Raw genomic sequence first — 26995 nt, forward strand, 5'->3', positions numbered from 1 at the left:
TCTAAGATGACTCAAAAACCATTTGCTGCCGTACAAAAACACCACAAAGTTGTGGCATTTGCTTTATAAACATATTTCATCCATTGTTAACATCTTGGCTTGATTCAGCTTTAGGCCATACGAGAACTCAAGTGGTAGATATCACCTCACTACCATGTTAAAGTAGTGGCAACGGGTACTTAATGGTGGATGGCTTTGAAAAAAGAAATAAGCTGGCTTTTGTTCCAAGTACAGATGAGGAATATATTTATATTTAAGAGAGCCTAAGACTGAGAAAATCTCTAGCCATCTCTAGTCAGGAGCCCCATTTGGCCACAGAAGTTTATCCTGCACAGAAGCAGCAGCCTCACGTTGACAACCCATCACCTCCTGGCACTGCACCTCATCTTGCAGGTACTTCAGCCAGGGTGAGGGAGGTTGGTACTGTGGTGGCTGCAGCTGTGCAGAGTGCAACGCCTGCTTAGCAGCTGGAGGTTTGTCCATCAGGAAGCAGAGTACGGGCCCCTACTCATTTGTCACAGACATTACTCAACGGGTCAGCTCCTGCCAGCCAGATGGCCCTGGGCCCCCTCCTGCGCTGATGGTGGTGAACCAGAAGTGAAAGGGAGCTGTTTCCATTGACGAGCCTCAGCCACAGACAACAAATGAAGTCTGCTTTAGACAGAAGCCATAATAACACTGATCTCCAAAAGGAATTTATATACGTTCAAAATTCCAGTTAACTGTCACATTTTTATTAACAGAAAATTAATTGGAACAGGGATTCAAGGAGCACAGACTTGGAACAGAGCAACTCTCAGGAACAAGTTACGTTGCTGACAGTTGTCAGGCAGGGTTCTTATTGCATAGTTAGTGAAACGAGACATCGAGTGGCAAACATACATAAAGTGGCAGTGTTCTCAATCCTAGAGCCAGGATCCGAGCCTGAGTTTGGTGCAGGGCTGAAGAGAGTAGCAGGGAACAAAAAAAATGCATCCATGTAAACATTCTGGGCCCAGGAGTCTCCATTAAGACATCCTCAGCAACATAAGACACTGCTGATTAAGGAAGAGGTCAGTTGCACAATAACTAATATGATCAGACTTTACTTAGAAGTGCAGTAAAGCCAGAGCTTTAGGATTCAGTCTGTGCAATTTTAATTACATGCTCAAGAGAAATCAAGAAATCCTTATGCACATATCTAAAAAAAGAGAGCATGACAAGAATACAACTGTTAACTCTTCCTGTCTCCTACTTGGGATTCTCCTAGCAAGCTAGCATCAGAGAGTAATTAAATACATTCACAGAAGATTAATCAAAATAAACTTTTTCCCAATTGAAAAGTCTTAAGACGACTGGTCTTCTGGGGGATTTTTTTTTTCCTTCTCTCAGCAAAACATTCTTAGCTAGCCAATATCGATAATTGAGGATAATTGAGCTCTTATATGGAATTAGTTACAGAACCACCTGACAATTTTATAAGTGGTTTTTTTTTTTTTTTTTTTGACTGTACAAGGTTCTTATTTTCACTAATTGGCTCACTGGAAATACACTGCCCCTGAGTTACAACTGTATCCTTCCGCCACCACTTTAATACTGTGTGCAAAAATCATCCGCCTTCAAAATTTCTGAAGGTATACACCTTGTCTTTCCTCCCCACATTAGTAATAAGAATTCAGATAAAGTAAAAAGAAGAGAGATAATTCTGTAGCATTTTGCTTTTACTTCTTCATGGAATCTTTCCAATGCAACTTCACAAAAGCAACGTAGTCTTTTTTTCTTCTAAAAAGAAGATTAATTTTCCACAGACTATGTAGTGCAATTGGTTATCTTGTAGAAAAAAAAAATTATCTTCTTCAGCTCCATGAAAGGAAATGCTGAAATTAGTTCCAAGGTCTCAATAAAAATAGGAAAGAATATCCAGGTTCTTCTATAAAGTTTCTTTTGTGTTTAACACACAACACCTACTAGTCTGCCATTAATTGAAGAGTATAGAATCTGGGTCCTGGTTAGCCAGCTGTGCAATGTGCTTTAGTACATCCTTTTTGGTAATGATTCCAAGTAGCTTCCTGAAAAATTAAAACACATTTTCAGTGCATCAACATCCAAGGAACATATCCTTGCTCTTGCATAGCTTCTCATATGACAGTTTTAACTCCTTGCAGTAGCTCCAGTATTGTTTGGATCACAACGCTGACACTCCATGCAAAGTACAGTGCTTATAAGCCCAAACAGACACTCTATCAGTATCTTATACTGAAAAAGGTAAGACTTATAACCAAGACACAATTTTTATTAACACCCACCTGCCTTCTCCAAAAAGATCGACCTAAATGTCTAGGACTGCATTCTAAGTGCTGGTAGTCTCAACAGCTACACTTCCGTAAGTATAACTGATCAGTCATGACAGGTGCTAAGGAGTTGAACCCAACTTCCGTTAGGAAGCACTGTATGACAAAGCTATTTTTTTTATCTGAAACTGAAACGATCAACTGATCCAATGGCATCACAGTGAAGAACAGGGAGAGAATCCCTTTTTGGTCTGGTCCTTCAAGGAAAGGACCATTTGTTTCTATTCTTTACCCTTGTCCCTTCCCACCTCACCAAGCTCACTGCTTCCGAATTGACACCGCAATGAGTTCAAATGGGGGCATGATACACATGACCAGATTTGCAATGGAAGAGGCTGAGCCCTTTCCATCAATTTTAGGGATATCAAACCCATCACCACATGGAGCTCTCTCTGACCATTTCACTAACCTTACAGGATTTATGTTACTCCTTTAACTGAAAGAGGTTCAGTGGTTTCACAGGTTTTTTTGTTTGTTTTTTTTCCCAGATTACTTTTTTGCCCTAACTGACATTCAGTTCTACATATCAGAGGCCTTCTCTCACTTGAAGTTCTGACTGAGATGCAGAGGTTTAATCATCAAATCGTTTGAGTTGGAAGGGACCTTTAAAGTTCCAAACCCACTGCCATCTTACTCTCCTGCATGGAGTTTTCCTACTATAGTTGAGCTGAACAGCTCAAAGATACCAACTAATCCAGCATTACCCATTGGGACTCAGGCCCAAGATTGCATCTACAGGTAGTTTTTTGTGTTGTTTTATTTTTTTTTTTTACCCATTATGAGTAACCAGGCACTGGCGCAATCCAAGCTTGCGAAATATATCCACGACAATTTCCATGGGTGTTTGGTCTGTCACTGTAAAAGGACTGAGATCCAGGATGCTCCTGAGTTTCAGCATAGAGGGGAAGCTTGGAGGCAGTGGAGGAGAGTGGTCAGTGAAATAAATAATTGAAGTGCTCACAATTCCATCCTGCTTCTTCCGGGCATTTTCTAGAAGAATAAATATTTGATTAAATAACCTTTCCTTTTTTAAGTTGAAGAACATATCCTTTTCTCTCTGCCACACTGGAATGGCTTTAGAGGTCCATTCCTTCACTTCACCTGCACTGTTTCTCAAAACACGTAACTAATGACCCAAGCAGGCAGTGACGTGATTTGTACTTTTACCAGTCACTGATTTGGGACCTGTGCAGGGTAGCTGACTAATAAAATAAGTCTTTTTTTTTTTTTTTTTTGAACAAGGCAAACCCAAGAATTCAGTCACACCACAAAGTGGCCTGACAGAAGGAAGGAAATATAAATATTAATATGATAGTGCACTTTTTCTGTATTTCATTACATTTTGTCATAAGCATTTGACCAGATACTTATCAGAAAAGCAATACTTACATACTCCAGAAGAATATATTGTATGCAAAACTGACACTGACAATTTACCTTAAAAGAGGGAACACACAGGGTTGTTTCATAGCTGCAAGCAACTTAATTATAGAAACTACTCTAATTGTGCCATGGTACAACCCCAGCTCAGGACCAAAAATTCTAACCTTCCATACAGAGAAGTATCAAGCTTGAGCTAAGACAGCACATTAAACCACGCATTGGAGATCACACCACAGAGCTCAGATGTGTTCAACCCTTAATAATCATGCTGTTTCTGTGATCACTTTCTGCTTCTGTCCAAGGTAACTGCCACCCTCCTTCCAGCAAGCATGCTCTCACCTGCTCTCTTTCACCAGCATTTGTGTGTCCCCACAGAGAGCCAAAACAGGGGACCGATCTGCAGGAAGCTAATCGAGCAATGACTGAGATATGTATACAGCTAGATCAGGTCTTCCATCCAGCTCACCACAGGGCTTGCACGGACTCTGCCTGGTGACGGCGTAAGGAAATGTGTGAGTAGGCATGGGAGCAACTCCAGCTCACTCAAGCTTAGCATAGATGCTTGGAGCCTGAGGTCCAACTGAATACAACCTATACAGACTAAACAGGCACGGAGCATGGATCTCGACTCCCTTACACCCAATCTTCATTACAGAGCAAGTGTGTTTTTTTGTGTGTGGTTTTTTTTTTTTTTTTAAGACCTACATGCCAATGTACCCCTCAACCCTAACACAGATTTCTCCTGCTTCATCAACAGAAGAAACACTGCCTCACACAACCAGCAAGAGACAACATGACCACAACTTGTACTCAAGCCTCATGTTTGCAAGCATTACTTACAGGCTTCTAAGCAATATGTGAAGAAGAGGAACCTAACTGTGCCCTAATAATTGTAAAATACAATGCTGTTTCCAAAGGAACTCAACTCTCATGTCACAGACGAAAATTGTACGTGAGAGATGCCAGGACAGTGTCTACCAAATTCTGCCAGCACCACACATCAACTGCCTCAGAAGAATGCTGGAGCACATGTGAAATGAGCAACAATTGGGATGGCTTTCAGTGGTGCAGAGAAAGGAAAGACTCTCCTTAAACATCAGTATCAATATTTACAGGTTTGATAACGCCACCTCAGAAGTGACCCAACATTCAGTACATGAACCAGACTTCTTCCTCTAATTAAATAAAATAAGGTTTGAGACATTAACAGTTAAGAAAGCCTTCTGCAGAGTCATCCAAAAGAAAAGGTGGCTTAGGTCTTGCTGACAAGAAGCCTCATACTTCACAAGACTTTTGCATGTAGCACAGCCATTATAATTACAATAGACAAGCCATGCTGTCCCTTCACACTCAAGACATGCAAACCTCACACTGCAGGGGGATGGAGATGCAAGCTTCCGTAAGTATATCCACCATCACCACTGAGTGTTTAAATTTGTTAAGTCAATTACAGTTGGTGCCATTTAAGGCCTCTAACTGCACCATTTATCTACATAGCATCTTGCCTTCCTGCACTTACCGATTGAAATGATGAGGTCTCTCCTGAGAACAAATCCTACTAGTCTTTGGGACTCCCGTGACACCACCACTGGGTAGCCACTGTACGTAGTTTCATTGATTATGGTCTCAACATCTTCTACGGTCATGCTGTCCTGAGTAATGACAGTCAGAGGAGGATCATTCCTCCGTGGTCTCATTACATCCATTGCAAGTGTCTTGTGCGAGAACTCCTCCTTGGCTTCCAAGAAAGGGTAGCCGTTGAGACGAATATGGGCATCGTAAATGCCTTCCCGCCCGATAGCGTCAGCCATCCACTTGCTGGTCATGGCTGCTGCCATCAGAGGAACTATGTATTCCAGTCCACCCGTGAGCTCAAACATAATGACCACTAGTGACACGGTCATTCGGGTCACCCCTCCTACAAACAGAACACAGGAAGGCAGAAGACATTATCGTGTTTTGGAGGATTTCCAACCAGTAGAGCTGTTCTGACAGTTGCTACAACTGTCCTACACCAATGCATCTAGACAACGTATTATATCAGTAAAAGGTTGTATTGTTGGACTTCTAGCTAGAAAATAAGCATCACATTCAGCATTGTAGTGGAAGCCAAATATGAACAGAACATACTGTTAAAACCATCTGTCTGCTCCAAAATATCATGCTTGTTATGGGCCTTTCTGCTACTTTTTTTTTTGGGTCCTTTTAGGAAGCAACCTTAAAAGGCCATATTAGTTTCAAATCAGGTCATAAGAAATATCCTAGAGTCACGTGTCCTTGGATAGCACATCTTCTGAACTACAGAGATCCATGAGCGATGCGGTATGTCTGTCCAAAACTTACTTCTTAAGACGATATATCAATGAAATATTTCACAATGAAAGTTTGCTGGGAAAGTCATCCTGTTACTTAAACACAAAAGAAAGTGAACTAGCTGCAGAATAGTCTGTCATGCTGTGAAATGGCCTTACACACGTAAACCTGTTTTATCAGTGTATGGAGTGATCCCTATGATAGGCCATGCAAAAAAGACAAGCGGCATCTTGACATCCTCTGGCTACTATCATTAATTTTCCTAACAACATGGCTTCCCTACATGGGAATCTGAAGTCCCTGGACAGTCTCATTTGTTCTGGCTGCATATTCAGGAGATTTCCCACGGAAACCTATCATGTCCAATGATAGGTTGGTGCTGGTAAAAGAATGCAAATAGGATACGAAACACATTATATGTTCTACTACAAAGTAGACCGAACCCCCAAACATGCAGCCTGGACTTCAAAAGAAGTCTGTTGCTTACCTAGACATGCTGCAGCCCCAACCATTGCATATAGGCCTGGAGTGATACAGTCAGCTCCTTGACTGCACCAGCCACTGAAGATGACCCAGTCATGGTGGTAAAAGGCCAGCTGCTCCATTGCTACTCCTAGCAATCTTCCTGCTATAGCACCTACTGCCATGCTTGGGATGAAGAGCCCCGAAGGGACCTATGAAAAAACACATCAGTGAATAAGGCATTTCTCAGGGAGGCAGTATTCAAAGACTAGTGACAGAAGTTCAAACAAGACTGATTTAGAGGTTATCCTAAAGTTAAAACTGGTATGGATGCCATGCTCCATCATCTTTGCCCTTCCCGCACCAAAAGATGTGATGGGAGAACATCATCTTGTATCCTTGGATGGAAAAAGGGACAGCACTGGGTATGCCAAATGCCGTCCTCACTGAAACAAAGCATGCTCTAAAACCTCTCTAACAGAGTATGAATTGTTTGCAGTTACTTCTTTCTGAGCAGGAGAAAGACCCACACAACAGTTTAGTGTGAAATAGAATATACTTTTTTTTTTTGCAAAATTTTCCTAAAAAGCAAAGTTTATTTCCCAGAATAATAAAACAAAGTTTCATTTGCACGCCACTAACACTCCCCTGTGCCTTTCCAACTAACCGAGTACTTATTTATGAAATACACATGATCCTTCAAAGTGAGAGTGCTTGTAATTAGCATATTAGTGATACCCAGTAGAGCCACTGCCAGCAAGTTTCACCTCTGCACTTCAACTCTTTCTGGATTTCAAAAGCTCCTACTCTTTGAAGTCAGAGAATCACCCCCTTGCGCCCTTTACATATTTTTCATATAGCTTTCTCCTACACAGTGTATTTTTCCTCACAGTTTTGATAATTGCCCTTGAATGTCAGTGACAACCTCAGTGCAACAACGAGGTGCAAACCTCTGAGGTAGGGTCACCTCTTTTGGACAATCCATTCAAGGGAGTGAGGGGCAGGGTTGATACACTTAGGATCCATCTGATAAAGCTCACTGAGGGAAAGCTCAGACCTAGGCAGTACATCCACAGCTCAGGAGACCGCCACTGAACAAGAGCAAAACAGCCTGATTAATGAACAGCTATCATAAGCATTTACAAATGAATATCTCAATTGCTTTGCAATTAGGAAAGGGGAGATATAATGGAAGTATCAAAAAGGCTTAAGTAAAGACAACTTAGAAGCATTCAATGTTTGGAAAATGGGCCATGAATCCCTAACCTAGCAGCTTCAGTGACTGCGTGTGGTGGCCACACACAGGATAAAAGATTTCTACCGCCCTCAGTTACTCACAATGGAACAAATAATTGCCATCTATCACCCCCTACAAAGCACAGTTTCTTCTCCTTAACAGAGCCTGGGGAGAAAAACATGTCTGTTTTTTAAATGGATAAAATCCTAGGGTTTCTGCATCAGATGAAAAGAACACAAGCTGCTTTACAGGTAACTCTCACCTTCATGCCAAAGGTGAAGATTGTGATGAAGACTTTCATTATAAGGGCCAAAGCCAGCTGCCACATGGCTGTGTAAACTCCTGGGCCAGCAGCTCGGTCTGGCAGGTCATCCCCTTTGGTGCTGTTGAAGTCATTCACATACTCACAGAGCTTGGAAGAGTCCAAAATCCCACAGTCATTGAAGAGTTCTGAGATCAGCTCACTGGTGCTCATTCTGGTATACTCATTAGGGAAGGCCAGGATGGCTGTGATGGCAGTCACTACAAACACCTCCAGCACAGGGTATTTACCAAGTTTGGTTGTCTTACGTCGCCTGCACCAAGCAATGTTGCTGCGAATGAAGAAAGCTCCCCAAAGCCCACCAAATATTCCCAAGAGGACGAATGGCACAAGCTCCAGAAGATGCCATGGCATGTGAAACTCCACGTAGAAGAGAACCAGGCGGCTGTTCCCAAAAGGATTAATGGAGCGCAAAGTAAAGGCAGCCACCAGAGCAGCAAAGAAGGAACGCCACAGTGTCTTGAGAGGAAAATAGTAACTGACCTAAAAAGGAAAAACAAAGCAGACCCAGTCACTTGTCACTACCCTGATTGGTGCCCAGTAACATCACTACTGTATGAAGTACAAGAAAGGACTGAGACTGGTGTGAAATGAGGACTGAAAGGACTGAGACTGATGTACCTTCCCCTTCAGCCAAGACTTGATTATGAGGTCCCCTCTATACAGACTACAATGACCAGGATGGATCCTGGTGTGTGTGCTTGCAGCAAATGCCCTCTATGATTCCTGAGGCGTAGATGATTTATTCAAATAATAAAAGTTGCTACAAATCACCTATGAGCTGAAACCAGAGAAGTATTTGCCTTTCATGCTCTGCAAGGTCCAGAAGTGCCAAACAATGGTGTTTGCCATAGTAGCAGAGCATGACTATTGCTCAGCTGAGCAGAACCATCCCACTCTTTCTCTGAGTTAGGCCCTGAAGCCAGAAATGGTGATCCGTTTCACGTCTGGATCAAAAGAACATGAATTAGAAAATTACTTGGTAAGAAAAAGAGTTTGATAAGCAAGGTAAGTTTGTTCTGAGGTACTCTGAGACAGAGCTGTCTGGAGAGAGTGGACATATGGAATGACAGAGGCTGTGGTTGTGAGCAGTCAGTGTTGCTGAGCATGGACAGATCAGGGAAAAACAGCAAGTTTACTTTAAAGCCAGAGATATACATCATTCAAAATAAATTCTACAGTATTCATAAGAATTACCTGAAACCCCAGTAAAGTTTAGGTTGCCTGGCAGACCTTGTAAATACACCACCAATCAGTATTCAACAGAGTCTCCTTTCCACACCCAAGCAGTTATGAGTGGACTGTATTTTAAAACCAGCGGGGTCAGTTCTTGCAATAAAACAGCTCACCAGAGCTAATAAAAAATGCTGATGTTACCTCTTCCAGACTAAAGAGCACTCCTCCAATCGGTGCACCAAAAGCTACAGACACACCAGCAGCTGCAGCTGCTGATAAAACCTATGAAAGAAACTGAAGTCAGTCACACATTTTCAGCTCCCCCCTCAAAATCTTTCACTTTTTTTTGTTGGACGTCTACTGAAATGTGTACAATTTTTATCTCCAATGATTGCAGAATAAACTAATGTTTGACTTGTTTTAAAGACAACAGGGAAAAAATGGACTGAGTTAATTCCCTAAGAAATATTCTAGATGATCTTGGAGGTCTTTTCCAACCTTAATGATTCTATTGCAATCCACAACTTAAAAAAAGCATTACCATTTAAACAGTTCCAACCCTAAATCAGTATAACTGACATCAATTGCAATTACCTTGTTCTTTTTCACCTGATTTCTTGCTATGCTTGCAGCCTAGATAAAGCTTTAGTAAGACAGAACAGCAGTACTTCCACTTCCCAGAACATGACTTTTGCTACATTTGCCTGCCTCACATCTGTACCTTTTCTCAGAAGAGAACAACAAAGCGTAACTAGAGATGTTGTGAAGACATCCAAAACCTTGCCTGCTCACTGTGTGGATTCTGTCATTGCTGTGTTTAACAGAAGATAAGTTGGCCAATACTTCTACGCATTTCACACTAGTCATTCTCCAGTGACTTGTCCAGAAAAAAACCTTACATCGTGAGGAAACACTTATGAGCTTCACATTAGATGTTAAATTGGTCCTTATACCATGTCCTTCCCAACAGCACCAGGTCCCTGAAAGTGAAGCCCTTCAGCCTGCTCCTACAGCTAGGTCCAAGTCCCTCAAACAGTCTTAATGTAGCCTATGAGGCTGTATGACAAATGCAAGCAAACTTTGCAAAACTGGGTGTGCAGTGGGCTAGCATCAGTGAATGCTCCTCTCACAACTGAGATGACTACCTGTGCTGGGGAAAAGCTGCAGCGTCACTGAGATTGCTTTTGCTCCAAAGAAGTGTCGCACTGAGACGCTCCGAGAATATGCCAAAACAAGAGCTTATATTCATCACAAAGCACCAATCCCACCAGCTTTCCCATGCTATCTCAACAGTTTAACAGTAACACAGTATCATTTTACCTCTCTGCGCTTGGCTTCATTCTTCCTGTACTTGGTGAAGAGGTGACACAAGATATTTCCACAGCAGCAGGCAACATGCACCAGGGGGCCCTCTTTTCCCAAGCTCAGGCCAGAGGACACCGCCAACACTAAGGTAATGGTTTTGATGATCAGCGTCCACTTGCCCAAGTAGCCTCTAATGATGAAACCACTTAAGATAGTTTTGATCTGGAAGTCAAGCACACAGAGCTCTACAGGCTTTCATTCAAGTCCTGGTCAGAGCTCCAGTTTTACTAGGCTCTCCCAGACCTGCTTTCAGCTTTTCCCTACAGCTTTCACAGTCCCTCCCAAGCTAACAAAAGTAAAATACAGTCAGTAAAAATACCTCTACGTGCAAAGACAGAAGGTGCCCTTTACAGAAGGTGCCCCTTTGAGTCCTTCCTTCAGGACTGTTTTTCCTACTGAAAAATAATCTGATGCTGCTTTTGCAGTCTTCCACAAATGGTGCGCTTTTGTTTGTACCTTGCATTTACTTTTAGTAAATTTATTTTAGTTTTTAAAGGGATTCTGTGGAAACTTAAGTACTAGACATGTTTTAGGAATAAAGTTTGGAGCAAAAACAAAAAAGCATATATTAAGCCACCATACATTTCTAGAATATAAGGAAGTATTATTCCATAGCAGGCAAGCATAATCTTTGGATGGTGGATCCCTACCCCACCTTAAAACAAACTAACACCACCACCCCCCCAAAAAAAAAAAACAACAAAAAACATCACTTTCATTCTTGCTCACCTCTGGAATTCCTGAGCCGCAGGCATAAGGAGCAAAGCCCTTCACAAGTAACACGGCAAGAAGTGAGAATAACAAAGCCCAGATAACATACATCAAGTAGTTGAGAATGTATGCAAAAGCCCCCTGTAATGCAGAGAAAGTTAACAGATTTGTATCACTTCAGCTGAGATTATGTCAAACCAGTACACTGAAGCAAGTGCACAGAAATAGCAGGTAATCTCAAATACAGTTATCATCAGCCAAAAATAACAGGGATCATAATAAGTCTGTAGTTCCAAGGACAAGTTACATTTGCTGGGTTACAGGAATGTGAGCCACCCATACTTCCAAAGACCACTTTATAAAATGGCAAACAAGTTATACAAATACTGTCCCAGTCAAGCTGGCTGCTCCACTGGATAGAACTGCCAGAACTTGGTTCTATCCAGAACACAGGACTTGAACTTTAAAGTGTTCATGGGCAAAAACATTCTCCAAGCAGTAACTCTCAAACACAACTAAAGCAGTACGCTTGTAAATGTGTCGATGTTTTGCTTCCCCACTGAGGAAAATACATAAGTAACTTATTTACACCCTTCAAAAGACCCCAACATTCGAATTTACATCACTGAAATATCTTCAGTTAGCACTTCTGGCATATACATACAGATCATACAAAGAGACAATACAGGCTGGGGAAATGGGACATTCAGCAGCAGAAGTAGTTCTAGACACACATTACCTCTCCATGGCCAATAATAAGCTGTGACCAGCTCTTCCATTCGGGACACTTGTCTCTGTCTGTAAAGGTAGTGTTGGATTTCCAGCAGCAGTGTTCATGGTTAAACCAGAAGCCTGCTAAACACACTCCTTCTTTCAAATCTGTCATCCAGTGGGCAGAAATGTCTATCAGACCTGCTAGGGAACCTGGTTTAAAAAAACAAAGGTGAAAACTTAATAACCATCTTATGCAGACTCACATATCTGAAGGTTACAGTCTGCCCCTACTTTGACTCACCTACAAGCAAATAGGAGCAGCACTGATATTTTTGCCTACAATTAACTTTTATTCTTAAGAGGGCTAAAGGGAAGATTTGCTTAAGCATACATTGAAAAGAGTAGGTCACAAAACAAAGTGTGGCTAACAACATTTCCAAGGTTGACCCCAGCAAACTGCATTAAAACCTACCCTAAGTCACTAGAAATTAATTCTTCTCAATTAGACTGAACAACCACATTAAATATATCATGGCAAGTAGTCAGAGGCAAGGAGGGTTTTATGTTTCCAAAGAACATAAAACATGTCACTGGTCTCCAGCACAAGAGCTGAAATCCACAAGTTACGCTAACAATGCTAAGACTGTGCAAGGAATAACTTTGAATTTGGAGGAAACATTTCCAATCCCAATTAAAAACAAAAACCAAACACCTAACAAAAAAACAGAAGGGAAAGTTACAACTACGCCAAATAATACAACAGAGAGTCAGTAAGGAAAGTAATTCACAATTCAAAAAAGAAAGCTTCAAGCAATTTTATGTTTTTTTGTTAAGGAAAACTCCTATACCCCCCCCCCCCCCAATAAATGCTGTAATTGGCTCTGTTCTCAGGTAAAATGCCACATCAACACAGAAGCCAGGAATACAGACCTCTGATCTGCATGATCAGAGGCTCCAGAGCCAGCACTAAACATTTAGCAAATCTTCCAGTTAATGAAAAACTTGCTAGCAGCTTTCCTGTGTAAATATTTAACAGAAGACTTAATTTCATCCCGCATGATGAATGTTTAGCTGCCTTCTATCAAGAAGATTTGCATCCAACTGATTTACTACTTTTGCACTTGGGTCCAAAGTTTGCTTCTGAAATAATATAAAAGGCCTCAGCCAGTCAACCTCTGAAAGAAGCCTGACTTTCCAAGAAATACTGCTCACCTTTTATTTTTAAGTATAGTGGGCCTTTTATTTTTACGGGGGGGGGGGGGGGGGGGGGGGGGGGGATAAAATCTAACACTCCTTGACATCAGCCTCTCCAGCGTCAAAGAGCATTCAGCAAAAATGATTCACATCATGATACTTCCCTCTGAACCACCATTTTGATCACCTCCATTTTGCTACCTACTATTATTTCAGAGCTCTGTACCAGTATCAGATCAAGAACAGTCCCCAGGACAGCCCTCAGTCTGAGTTTTGTATCTTGGTATTTATACGGATAGGGCCTCGGGGCATTTAAAAATAACTCTCCTTAAATTGCAAAACAGTGGCAGAGCCATAAGTATCAGTGTAGCTTCTCAGCCCTTGTTTCTGGGACAAAATCTCCTGCTTTAATGATATAACAGGGTTTGTGCTAGGAATCAGTAGTGATGTTACAGAACCAGGACTCAGTTTTATATTAAGGTTTGCTCTTACCTGCTAACAACCCAATGAACAGCATCAACAACCAGCCAGAAAAAGCATCGCTCACGCTGTGTATCAGGGCCCATGTTGACTCTTTACTTCTGCTGGTAATCTAGAAGAATTAAAAAAAAGAATCCATTAGGACACTGATCTAATTCCCTGTAAATACCTTAAGAGTTACTTGGTAGCATTGTAAGTTGGAGATACACCCCTAATGTTCACTACAACAATCGTAGTACATTCTGTTTTGAGGGACAAGACGGAAAACATCAGACAGTGGCTGGGTTTACAGCTGGTATAGTCCAATGCAGCTCCACTTCAGACATGAACAAGAATTAATCAAGGATACTTCCACTCTTCCCAGCATTCATGTAACGTTTTCCTCTTAAAAAACTTTTGAATAAGAAGAAAACAAAATCCACCCTTTAGCTTTTAAAAGACGTTTCTTATTAGCAATAACAAGTTACTACTAACCTGATGCCACAAGCAAATGTGAATGCTCAAGGGACCCTCACAGCACTTTGCCCCCGGCAACTTACCCACGCTGCCTCACGGGTATTGACACCACACCAACTGGGAAGCAAACAGAAGTTGTCACCAACTTCTCGTAGTCTTCAGCTACTCCCTCAGTATTTGTAATACAAACTAGATGTTACTCTGAGCACAGCAGACTGCCAAGCACTGCTTGCCATAAATCAGCCTCCTCAGCCGGACACAAGAAGGTTAGCAGGTTTCAAACCAACAGAGCGTGGATGAGTTATGAGTCCTGGAACCTACATGTTCTGATTGCATTTGAAAGCAGGACTCAGAGCCACGTAAAGAGGCCTCAGCCCAGCGAGCTCCTCTGGCCAGGCCCTGCCAGCCTGGCTGCACCTGGCGATGGCACGAAGGGGCGCGAGCAGCCTGCCCGCTGCCCTGGAGCCAGCACACCACCGTCATTCCCTGGTGACAAGGCACATTGAGGAAAAAAACTAATTCTCACTAAACGAGGAAGAATCCTTTCTTCCTCAATGATTTTCATTTTTTCCCTCTAGATTTTGTCTTTCAAACGCTGCACGCTTCATCGGTATCACTGCTACTGAATGAAGGTGGGAGTTCAGGCGGTGGCCAAAACTACTGCCTTGACATTTGTTTTTATTTGACCAAATGTACATCTCTTTGACCAGAAGTAATTTCTGTCTTTACCTGATTTCAACTTCTTGTGATAAAAAATGTCTTTCTGTAGATAGGGAACAGATTGTCCTTTTCCAAACTCAGACATCATCTTTGACATGCCTGTGTGTGCGCGTACACATGTGAGAAGATTTGGAGTCTGTACTCGTAATGCACAGATAGAAACAGTTTGGTTTTTTTGGACACTAGGTATTGGGCATGGGGCTTCTTAGTTGAGTCCTTACTTGCTCAGATGTGGGCGTTATACTGTAATTCCCACACACTGAGCAGCAAGGACGCAGTGCAGCTTGTGCACTACGATTGTTTAAGATGAGTTGTTTTGTAAGGCTCAAAAATAAAATGTCAAAGAATATTTTAGCAAGTAAACAGCAAAGTTTAGTTCGGTCATCACCCTCCAAAAGTTCCACCAACAAGGGTTTCTCATGAATCAGGAGCATGCTGGGGACATCAGTACTTTATTTAAAGCAACCCTTGTGTTCTAAGCAGATTCCTTTAATTGCAAAGAGCAATGAAGTCCCAGAAGCAGAATTTGTTCCAGTTTTCTCAACCATGCAGCACAAACTTCAGTAGGAAGAGTATCCCATTTCTTTATCAATAAGCAATGTGTATAATGGAGTCATGGGTGCTTATATTCTTACATATAATCCATGGAATAGTAATATAGTTCTTCTAAACAATGCATGCATCTTCCATGGCTAGGACTGTAAGTTTTGCTACGCTTCAGAATTGAGCAAGTTTAACATTGCATAAGGAAATGAGTGATCAAGGCATCTAAGCCATATATCAGAAGAACGTCTCATTAAAGCTTTTAAAATAAATAAAGCCTTGGACAGAAAAGTAGCAATGGGTAAACTGCAACACATTCAATTTAGTGTTTCTTTTCCTCAAAAGGTAGAGGCTTTCAGTTTCCCCCTTACAGAAATCCCTTGGTATTTTTCATGTAACTGGCTCCCTAGTAAGGTAATTAGAACTACGATTAACTCTAAGCAAGTTAATATTTCTGCCTTCAATGCCAGCAAGGAGTAGTAAGAAATGTTACCTCTCTGTGCCTGTCCCGGTCCCTGGACTTCTCTCGCACCCAATCTATAGTGTTAAAATCTTCATAGGTCCCCACACCAGGAAGAGGTTCCTCCAGGAAATCCATCATTTTGCTTGTGCCGTTCATCTCTCCTCCATTATATGAGGAAAATCCTGATGGGGGAGTGAGGGGGGAGAATTGAACATTTCTTAGTTTTCCCCCTTTTTAGAAAAAAAACTTCAAAAACATCACTGAAGTGCTGACTTAAGTGGAACAATACAGATTTCAGGGTAAGTAAACAGCTTACGAGCTGTTCCTTCAGCTACATGCACCAAGCAAGCGTCCCAGGGATTAACTGCTCAGCACCCATATGCACTTCCCCAGCTTCAACAGTTCATAAGGAGATGGGCTCTTTTCTGGAAACATTTGTTCAGGAACCAAAGTAAACTAGCACCTAGATTTTACTGTTCCCTAAATCCAGGGCATACTGCGGCTGTGCTCTGACGCTTGAGGGAAACAGCGGGGAAAGGAAGAAGGGTAACTGAATAAATATTTAAGACTTCCACCAGAGCTGAAGGGATTTCAGTGAGATCCAGTGCAAGAATAAAGCAAGAACCAAACTAGGACTGTGAATGGCAGCAGGGAGAAGCAAATGACCACCTGACCCTATCCTCCCCAGCCATCGCTTGAGGGGAGACAGCAGTGCACACAAAGCAGAGACAGCAATCGGAGCTTGAGAAGAGCCACGTTTCCCCGTTACCTGAAGGGCTTGCTGTCTCCTTTCAGGTCAAATAAACCCAGCCAACTACCAATCACTTGACTTTGTCTAATCTGCTCCAGCCCATGATGTTGAATAGGAAGCTCCCAAAATTTTGGTCACAAGACCATCTCTTCACAGTTAGAAGCACAGACCAAGGGTGTGGGGCAGGCATAGTAAGTGCTTGCAGAAAACTATTAATCTACAGTGTGACGAGGGTTGACCTTGTCCATCTGGAGATGGCATACAAAAGCTCCGCATAGCTTCAAACCCATGCTTCAAAGTAAAACCTCCTGAGCGTCATTCCTACAGTTCCAACACCCTCTGCCAAGTAAAAAATATTAATTCTGGACCCCGTCGCAGGAAGTGGGTTAAACCCAGCGGATTAGTGTTGTCTTTGTGTCCAGATGCCAGGCCCCTGCCACCTTCCGGCCTATCCCTCTGCCGCGCGATTCCTCCTCCCGTGAGGGCCCCACTTCCAGCTCCTGTGCTCCGGCCGCAGGCCTCCCAGGTGCCTCCAGGGAGATGCTCCCCCACGTCCAGCAGCTAGAAACAGCCATCGGGAACTGAGCAGCACTACTGACCTCAGCACTGGTGGTTAACCAGTGCTGCCTAGCAGGCTTTACTGGCTAAACAAAAAGGATTTTTTTTTTCAGCCGTTTGGGACAGAGACCTTCAGCAAAGAGGGCCTCCAAATGAGGTAAGAGGCAGAGAAGGCAAATTGCCCAAGAGCACAGGGTTCAGTGAGTAAGGGGAGAGAAAATCCTGCCCAGCACCCTGCCCTCCTCACTGCTCCACCTGAAGGAAAAGGCCGCGGGCAGAAAAGCAGCAGAACGGAGCCGACCCTATGGCTTCCAAGGCAGAAACCTTGGACCTGCGTGGTTTTTAACTGCCCTGGAAAATGCACTTAGATCTCTTCCACCTGGAAAACACTCACAAATCTATTCCTGCTTTTATTTGCTCCTAAAATAAAATATTGGCATCTTTGATCTGAAAAGAAACTTTGGAAATCCCACTAGTGTAACACTTACTCCTTGCTCCTTTAAAAACTTGTTTCTTAAAGCCCCGTTCAAGCAGTTTGATGGTGTTGAAACACATCAGGGCAGGTGGGGAAACACACAGAAGTCTTTTAAACTTTAGCCAGGGAAATCAAGGAGTTCTCCTGACAGATTGACATGGAACAAGTTCTTCCGTGCAATTCAGCCCAAGCTTCATTCTTTTGCTTGTGCAAGCACTGAGGCCTCTGCTCCAAGTCAATAACAACAGAATTCTTCATTAATTTTACTCCATGTATTTTCTTGCTAAGCCACCAAATGCTGAAATGGCAAAAACTTGCTGGGTTACTGCAAGAAACAGTGTGTTAAATTTCAGTGGAGATGAAAGGTGCCCTACAGTATTTTCCAGTATACAAAAGTGTCCTCTTAAGATAAAAATGATGCTACTTTACATACTGAATACTAATTTTGAAACTCCCTTACGAAGCTTTTCATGCTACCTTCGTTCCCAAAAGCTCTCTCCATGTCCCTAACAGCCAAAGAGCTCCTAAGCTTTACCTTAGTCTGCTACGGTGCTATTTGCTTCTTCATTTAAAAAAAAAATCACACTAAAGAAAAATGACTATTTCAAAAGTACAAACCAGGAAGGGTTTCTTAGAACTGATAGCTGACAACTCCGTTCTTTGCAGAGCTTTAGTTCTTCTGAACTGCAGCCTTCACTCACTGACAGTTATGATCAAAACCAAGCTCAAGTGAAAGAACACCTTTCCTAAAACAAAGCTGTGCGTCACACGATCAAGAAGGGAGTTGCACAGATCAAGTCCCTGTCATCCCAGTTCTGCAGACCTCTTGAAGTAGGCTTGTACAACACATATTGCTGTTTGGAAAGTGGGAAGAGAAAGGTGCTGCCAGACAGACTGCACATTGACCAACCTCAGTAAGTAGTTGCCAGCCAGCAACAAACCAAAGGGAAGCAGAGGACATAAGCTATGAAAAAGCAGCAAGGGACAAAGGTACTCAGTAGACAGCTTCTCATCTGAGTTGGAAACCCCCTAACTGATATAATGGCAGTCCAGAGCAAACCAAATGCCACTTAAACATTTTACATTCTGCAGAGCAAGCATCAGCTCACATAGTCCTCGTAACCCCATCATGCGTGTTCCAGTCCACCATGCATGGTCTTCCCCTATAGATTACACTGCCACAGAGAACTTCCAAGGGTGTACAGATGGAGACACTCTTGGTAGAGAGGTTGATTTATCAGACTTGGGCAGGAGAATAAATTTAGATGCAGTTCTGTAAGACATGAAGTGTTTGCAGTTATTCAGAGGAAAAAAAAGATAAAACAAAAACTGGGTCAAAATTGAAAGGCAGTAAATGAAAAAGTATTAAAACTCCCATATAAAAAAGATAATGTTTAGTATTTCATTTACAGAATCATAGAATCACTGAGGTTGGAAAAGACCTCCAAGATCATCCAGTCCAACCTTTAACCTAGTACTGACAGGTCCACCACTAACCCTTGCCACAAAGTTCTACAGCCCCACGTTTCTTGAAGACCTCCAGGGATGGTGACTCAACCACCTCCCTGGGCAGCCTGTTCCAATGCCATAGTGAAGTCTAGGTAGACAACATCCACAGCTTTTCCCTCATCCAGAGTGCAGTACCTTCTCACAGAAGGAGATCAGGTTCATCAAGCAGGACCTGCCTTTCGTAAGCCCATGCTGACTGGGCCTGATTGCCTGGTTGTCCTGCAAATGCTGCATGATGGCACTCAGGATGACCTGCTCCATCGCTGGCACTGAGGTCAGACTGACAGGCCTGTAGTTCCCCGGGTCCTCCTTCAGGCCTTTCTTGTAGATGGGTGTCACATTTGCTAGCGACCAGTTGGCTAGGACCTCCCCAGATAGCCAGGACTGATGATAAGTAAATGATGGAAAGCAGCTTGGTGAGCACTTCTGCCAGCTCCCCCAGTATTGTCACATGGATCCCATCTGGCCCCATAGACTTGTGTATGTCTAAGTGGCGTAATAGTTCACTAACCATTTCCTTGTGGATTATGAGGGCTTTATTCTGCTCCCTGTCCCTATCTACCAGCTCAGGGTGCTGAGTACCCAGAGAACAACTGGTCAGTACCCAGAGAACAACTGGTCTTTCTGCTAATGACTGAGGCAAAGAAGGCATTAAGAAAAAAAAATAATGAAGAAAACAAGATCAGTCTCATAGCACACTTGAAAAGTACCACAAAATAACCTACTTCAGGAAGAAAAAGAAAAAATCTTTGCTTCATTTAGGATAAAAAAAAAAAAGGTTAAGTGAGTTTCTCCAGAGATCTCCCCAACCAGTGGAGTTCACAGACCATGAATCCAACCCACCCAACTTGCACTGTAAAGAAAACAGTACACATTTGTTGAGAGCCTGGAAGTACTCTGTTTTCAACAACATTTTTGCACTCAACAGAAAATACACAAACTGGTATCAATGTTTTCAAAGACTTCCCCATTCAAGTATGCCCACTGGAAATCCCAAGTACTATTCTACAGATCTGACAGACCAAAATCTCCTCAACCACCCGTAACAGTGGCACAGAAAAACGATCTTGTGACTAACAGTAGAGGCAACAGATTCAGTACATCCAGCAAAGGTTACTGACTGCTTTGAACAGCATTAAGGAAAGTCAGCATCCATCCAGACATTATTTAGGAGATGGAGCTAAAAATAAAGGAACCACTGTTGCAACATCACTTTTAGAACAGCTTCAGATTGAAACAACAAGATAGCACTATTGGGAGGTCTTTGAGGCTTTGCTAAGTGTGGGTGATGAGGTTTTTTGTTTCCTTTTTTTTTTTTTAATACCATGCCCAGTTATCCTAAGACTACATTACTTCTGCCTTGAGAAACGTAAAATGAGATAAACTACCAACTCCTGAAAACACCTCTCAAAACCAAGCAAATCACTCAAAATAGTTCATTATTGCTTCTAAAGGAATGACCAAAACTTCTAGAAGTGCCATAGCATTTCATACATCCATACTGGAGACAGCACATTTTCACTGTTTGCTCAGTTTATCCGGGGACACTTACCACAGTCTTTCTTCAAGATAAAAATTAAGGCCAAAGAAAAAGTATCAAAAGTGGTGTTAAACCAAGCTGATACAACATTGAGAAGCATTTTCTGCTGAAAGATGAGATGGCTGTCATTACTTGCTCGATCTTCTGAAACAACTGCCCAGGCCAGTGACTTTCAGCTGCCCTGGGAACCTCCTCCCAGCTCAGAGCTACCACAGAGCAACATGGACCAGACCTAAAGGGCACAGCGTCAGTACAGAGCACTGCTCGGCAAGCAAAAGGGGCTGAAGTAACTGAATCCTCAGGTCTGCCCTGTTAAACAGGGCCAAAAGTCACACAGGTATCAGCCTCCACATTCCATCAAGACGGCAGCCAGCAACCGCACTGTGAGTCTCTGCAAAGAGGTCAAGCACAGAAAGGACAGTTCACCTTGACTTGCCTGCTCAGGAACAGCCAGGTGCATTCTGGAGACCGAACCTGCTCTCCAGACACTGATCCCATTCAGCAGCACAGTCTCCCGTGCCTAAAGTGACTGGATTTCATATTACCAAATCAGAACCCCGAAGTCCCCAAGCAATACATGACAACTTCATGGCTGTGCAAGTGGATAAGCAGTCTATTTCACAAAAAATAATGAGAAAATGTCCTTATATTTTTTTCCCTGATTAATACTAAACTATAAAATGGCTGACAGCCATAAATATTTATCAAGATCGTATTTCCTGCCTCAGCTTGTTCAAATAAAGAATCCTAGGAAATTCATATAGGAATAAATCAGGAAAATCTGCTCAGTAATGCCTTGTCAAAACACAATCACGATGATCCTGTAGGTCTCTCCAATTCCTAACATATATACCTCCAAATCAGTATTTAAAACCCAGAGACAGCAAGTTCAATACAGTCCTGTCAGAGAAGTACTGTTCATATTTAAACAGATTTTATTTCAGGATCACCTCTTCTTTCCTAAATGGGTTAATGCTCCATTTTAGAGATTCTTCCTGGCTTAAAAAAAAAGAAGGCAGTGCTCTTTAAAGTTACAGGCATCTGTCATTTGCAATACAGGAAACCTACAGCGCTGTTAATTAATTGGCCTGCCAACACAGCACATGCAAGAGAAGTGTCCTATGCTGCTTTCCCATAACAAATACAGAAAAAGAATCATATTTTTTTTTCAGACAAAAGGAAGAACTGCTGTACACAGTCATCACACAGCAGAAATCCAAAAGACCACCCTGGCTGCTCACCCTTTGCAATCAAACCCTTCGTCTGAGGAGAAACCAGAGCAGCTTCAGAGCCGTGAGCAGCAGTTTGCTGCCTCACAGCCCCTGCAGTGTGCATCTACAGGCAGATGTGTTCCCCTTCCTCCCTGGAAACCATCTCCTTACCCTCACTGAGACGCTCCTTTTCCTGCAGAAGGACCTTCACCAGCCCATCGCACAGCGACGCGAGTCAAGGGAAAATGGGTGTTGGTTCCTCTACGGCAGCGCTCGCTGCATCCTTTTCCCTCGGACTCAGGTGAAGACAAACGCGGGCAGTGCTGGGCTCTCCCTGCTCCCCAAGCATGTCGTCAGCAGCCACCGTCACATGAGCCAGCCCTTCCACCGCCTGGAAGGGGCAGGATCTCGGCAGCACAGGGAGAGGCTCCCGCTTGCAGGCAGGGAAGAAAGGGCAAAGAGCGGACTACATCCACGGATTGCGACTCCTGATTTACGGAAAGAGGTCTCATCCTGAAGCTGCAACCAGAGCTCCTCTGACAGCCTTCAGGACATTTTGTCTGGCGGCATACATTCCCCAGCACTAATATCCGCCTGCTTGCTGTGCTGCACAGACTCAGTGCGCAGATGGCTGAAGCTGGCTGCGCAGGGGCTTTGAGATGCAGAATAACTTGTTGCTAATGCTGTTTGCTCTCTGAAGTCGGGTGGGTTAGAGCTGTATGCTGAGAATTTCCAGATACCCTTCACCCCAACAATCCGACTCCAAAGACTGACAAAAAATGCCAACTAACAACCTCATCCGCAGTCTGTCTGTGGAGGGATGACCCCTATCACGAGCACTGACAGTTAAACATGTCAGATGAGAGCAAGGGCTATGATGCTCCTGGCACACACGCCTGGGACCAAGCCAAACTACATTGCAGGAAAACACATTTAGCAGCGGAGTTTCCTGAGTGGGGGGAATCAGTCACAGATGTACTGCAAAGTCTTTCTTCTCCCACTTCGTTGTCATTTTGCTCACTAAAAGGCTAGTGGCAATGCTCTTTGCTTACCGCCTTCTAGCAGGCAGACAATTCATTTATTTTTTACCCTCAAGCAATATGTCATTGTGCCGTCTGCAACCCCTCCAGGGCCTCATTAGCACTATTTATCTTGCCATTCAATGTACATAAGAACTCAAAGGGGCTCGTGATTAAGTTTTTCTGGCTTCAATTACTAGTGATAACTTGTCATTTAAACCTTGTCTCACAAGTCTGAAACACTACACATTAGCAAACGTTAACTTTGGTCTTATCGTTGTGCCGGGTAGAGGCTCAGCAGGGCATCCTACTACTCTGGCAATATGGAATTCAAGGACAAATGCAGCTGAAGAATATGCCAAAAGCACTGCCAGATGAAGCAACAACAGTAACATGTGGACTTGCAGGTCTGAATTTAGCAAATGCAGCTGCAGAGAGCTGACAATACCACTTCCACCAGATGTATTCAATGTTATGGTTCCAATAGCAGATCTGGCAGCCAGGACTGAATGCCTATCTTCAGCTGGTCCTCTTCTCACAGCCCTGTGTATTAACTTATTATCCTGCTTATTAGCTTATCCTGCAACACTTTAGGGCATACTCCTAACACTACTCTAGTTCTCAATTCTTCCCTTAGAGCTCAAAAGAAAAAAGAAACCTTAAATTGTACAAGAGACCTTTCCAGCCTTTAAATGTTTTAAGTCTTTCTCCTGAAGAAGTGGGGAACACAGTCCTGCTTTTGTCCCCTACAATTTAAAGTACATCCAGAGGCTACTGTGATACCCAAGCACTGCACCTTGCTCCTCCCGTGCCCAGCACCCGCCTCACCACTGTAATGAGTTGAGGAAGAGCCGCAAAAGAAAAGCGCAAAATAAGTTGGCATCATTGACTAACTTATACACCCAACCAGAACTACTGTTCAGAGAAAACTATCTGTAGATACAAATTTAATAGTTGGAAAAAGGAATACCAAGTACAACTTACCTTCATAACAAACAACAGAAGCAATAGCTGAGCTAGGAGACTCAGTATTTGCTAAGGCATCTGTTCCAACAGAGCTTTTGTTACAGGAATTAGACCATGTAAATCTTGCATTTCTTCCAAAAAGCAACAGGACCACAGACATAATAACTGACAACGTATTTGGGTATCCCTGAAGCTTTTTACAGAATCTTCTTTAGAGGGTCTTACGCAAATAAAGCTTTCTGGGAATCACTGGGAAAGTTCTCTCACAGAAGACCAACTGGATGAAGATACAGGATGCTAATGGCTAAATTCACTGGTTTTCCAAACAGGAGAAAGGAAATGGTGGAATCTCACTCATTTTTGCTTGTATTGGACTACACAGCATATTTGTAAGTCGTCCAAGAAAGCAGTGCCTACACTTACCTTAACTTGTACTGGGTAACTAGCATCTCTTCAGGCAGCTTTGAAGGACTACAGCTGGATTACAAAAGGGCAAAAGAAACTCAAGTGTTAACAAAGCAAGGCAAGGGAGAGGGAGATATGACAACACAACTGTAAACAATGTCATGCTCTAAGTCAGTATGTCTGACAAAAATTCAAGTGTCTGTGGATAATTCTCTGAAAATGACTGCTCAATACTCAACAGCAGTTAATCAACAAGGAAATAGCTTTTTCTAAATCCTTTAAACTAAAAAGATAAGAGATTTGCTGCTGTATAAATGCACCTTGAATATCCTGTGTAGGTCAGGCTACCTTTACTGTGGCACAGAAAGGAAGAGATGCCAGTAAGACAGAATAACTTACAGAAAGCACAACCGCATCCTTAAGAGCACTGTGCCACCCTACCTATCTTTTGGGCAAGGATACAATTTATGCTTTCTCCTAGATTTCTAGAAACGCCTAAGGTAAGACTAAGGCAGTATCAGAAAGAAGTCTGTGGCCTTTGATACGTCTTCTAATTTAGCACAGCTGCTGAGGTGCTAACAACTTTGACAAACCACAGCTAGGATTCAGTTGCTGCCTGGCATAAGAAATACTATTGCCTTAGTGTCAAGATAGGGAAAACTAGAGAAGTATCAGTGGATTTTATAAAAAAAAAAAGAAAGTCAAGTTTGATTCTCAAGCACATTGTGTAAAAGCAAGGAGACTTACCTGTTATCATTTATTGACAAAATGCTGAAGTCCAAACAAAAAAAGATAAGAGTAATATCGTGTTACTCATGGTGACTTTTCATTAACGCAGACAGCACAGTAGCAGGCATTAAAAGTACCTTCAGTCTTGCAAATCATTTCGACTGAACCAAGCCTGAAGAACTCAGAATATCTACAACTATATCAAGCTCTCATAGAACTCAAGACTTTAGAAAGTAGGTGCATTCATGCAAATACCAGTTAGGAACAAAGTCTCACACTCTGTATAGATCCTGTGAAAAAGGTATTTTTCAATACAAGCATCACATGTTACAGGCCACGTGCAAGGCTGCCTGTTTCCATCTGAGACCTAACACAGCAAGAAAATCCTGTCTCTCATTAGTCAGGGCTCTTAAGGAAAGCTTGAAAGATCACTGGCTGTGAAATGCAATCCAGATACACAAATTTATCAAAAAGCACGTGATACTTCTTCAAGTCATTTCACAGGATCTAAAAGCTCCAGTTGCAATCATTTTCATACTTGAGATGCCACAACTAATTCGCAGGAGAGTTTCTAAGACACTGCTAGTCTTGGAGAAGGTGAAAGAGGACTGGATTCTGGATTCAAATGGCATCACTAAAAAACCTCCATTCTTCAACGTGTCACAGCAAATGCAGCACATGAGAAATACAGGTCCCAACCAGAAGTTTGCAGAAGACTCCACCACAAGAGAACTTCAATTACCATGTCTCCAGCTCAGGTAAAGCACGTGTCACTGCTACACCTTTGAAGGACAGGTTGGGCACTTGACACCCAAGTATTTGTCAACAAACATTTTCTGAGTTCAGTAGGGGAAATCCATAGAGAACTGAAACCAGCATTCAGGGAGGCAACTACTTCCCTTTTTAAATTTCCTCTTTTCCTTCAATGTCAAAACCAGCCAAGATTTATACTTCCTGTTAACAGAAAGAGCCCCTTTTGCTGAAACTGCTTCTCTCCATGATTAAGTTTGCTAAAATCACAAGAAACAGACAAACAGTTGTTAAACTGCAGAGTAGCAGTCTGCGGCCTCCTCAAGTGCTGCCCCCACCACCTTTATTCCAATTCATGTTTTAGTGGGGCATACTTAACCACTCCAAGGACCAAGGCCAGCTGTGCTAAACTGAAGTCCGCTTCCCTGGAAGTGATTCCTGCCACCAAGTTTTTTTCATAGTAGGTGTCACAGGCCTTCAAAATGCACTGAGCAGAGGTGGAAAATTCCTACTTAAACAAGGAGGGAAACAACTGAGTACTGTTTCAGACAAGCGGCAAAACATTTTGAGGGGATAAAGAGGGGATGAAGTTTCAGAGCAGAGGAGTTTCAGGCAAACAGCAAAACAAACTCAAGTTATCTGCCACTGCATGTTACATTACCTACCACTGCTTTGAAACCCCATAGAGTAATTAATTTCCTTACAAAAAGTTAGAGAAATAATTTAGCTCATTCTCTCTAAATATTAAACACAAACACATTTAACTTCAGATAGCTCATACCCAAACAGCTACAGAAAAAGCATCTTGCAAGAGGAGATGCATTAACAACATGCATAAAGTAATTATTTTTATGTATCTAATTCTGCACATAGTAGTAATTAATGTACGTTCAGAAGAACTTCAGTCACAAGTTATTATTTCATGTTATATGTGAGGAATTTTGAAGTGGACTCCCAGACTCACAGGTTGCCAAGAGACGTTGTGGAGTCTCCTTCTCCTGAGATATTCGAAACCCGCCTGGATGCCATCCTGCACAATGTGCGCTAGGTGATCCTGCTCGGCAGGGGGGCTGGACTAGATGATCTTCAGAGGTCCCTTCCAACCTTGGCCATTCTGTGATATGTCTGTTTCTAAAAGTCATGGACATCACGAGGTCAGGCTGGAGGAGTATACCGCCTGCTATCTGTGACAGCGCGAACCTGTCAGTACTAG

General features: G+C 42.6%; 1 protein-coding gene across 11 annotated transcripts in view; it reads right to left on the reverse strand.

Annotated features, from left to right (window-relative positions):
* Window positions 1-712: 712 nt before the first annotated feature.
* The window catches only part of LOC310880847 (H(+)/Cl(-) exchange transporter 5), a 49266-nt gene continuing 22983 nt past the window's right edge, over window positions 713-26995 (reverse strand). For 6 of the 11 annotated variants that reach the window (XM_083797262.1, XM_083797258.1, XM_083797260.1 and 3 more), the window contains 11 exons: window positions 15900-16051; window positions 13700-13799; window positions 12039-12223; window positions 11318-11440; window positions 10544-10750; window positions 9425-9505; window positions 7988-8530; window positions 6514-6700; window positions 5233-5631; window positions 3104-3320; window positions 713-2048 (listed from right to left, as the gene is read on the reverse strand). In XM_083797262.1, the coding sequence (XP_083653388.1) occupies window positions 1958-2048; window positions 3104-3320; window positions 5233-5631; window positions 6514-6700; window positions 7988-8530; window positions 9425-9505; window positions 10544-10750; window positions 11318-11440; window positions 12039-12223; window positions 13700-13799; window positions 15900-16051 (2285 nt within the window). In that variant the 3' untranslated portion in view covers window positions 713-1957. Of the gene's footprint in view, window positions 2049-3103; window positions 3321-5232; window positions 5632-6513; window positions 6701-7987; window positions 8531-9424; window positions 9506-10543; window positions 10751-11317; window positions 11441-12038; window positions 12224-13699; window positions 13800-15899; window positions 16052-22084; window positions 24259-26746; window positions 26771-26995 lie in introns of those variants that run through there. The other 5 variants (XM_083797256.1, XM_083797257.1, XM_083797265.1 and 2 more) reach the window with 3 other exon arrangements.

This window comes from Anser anser, assembly GCF_964211835.1.
Source record: "Anser anser genome assembly, chromosome: 13".
Lineage (NCBI taxonomy): Eukaryota > Metazoa > Chordata > Aves > Anseriformes > Anatidae > Anser > Anser anser.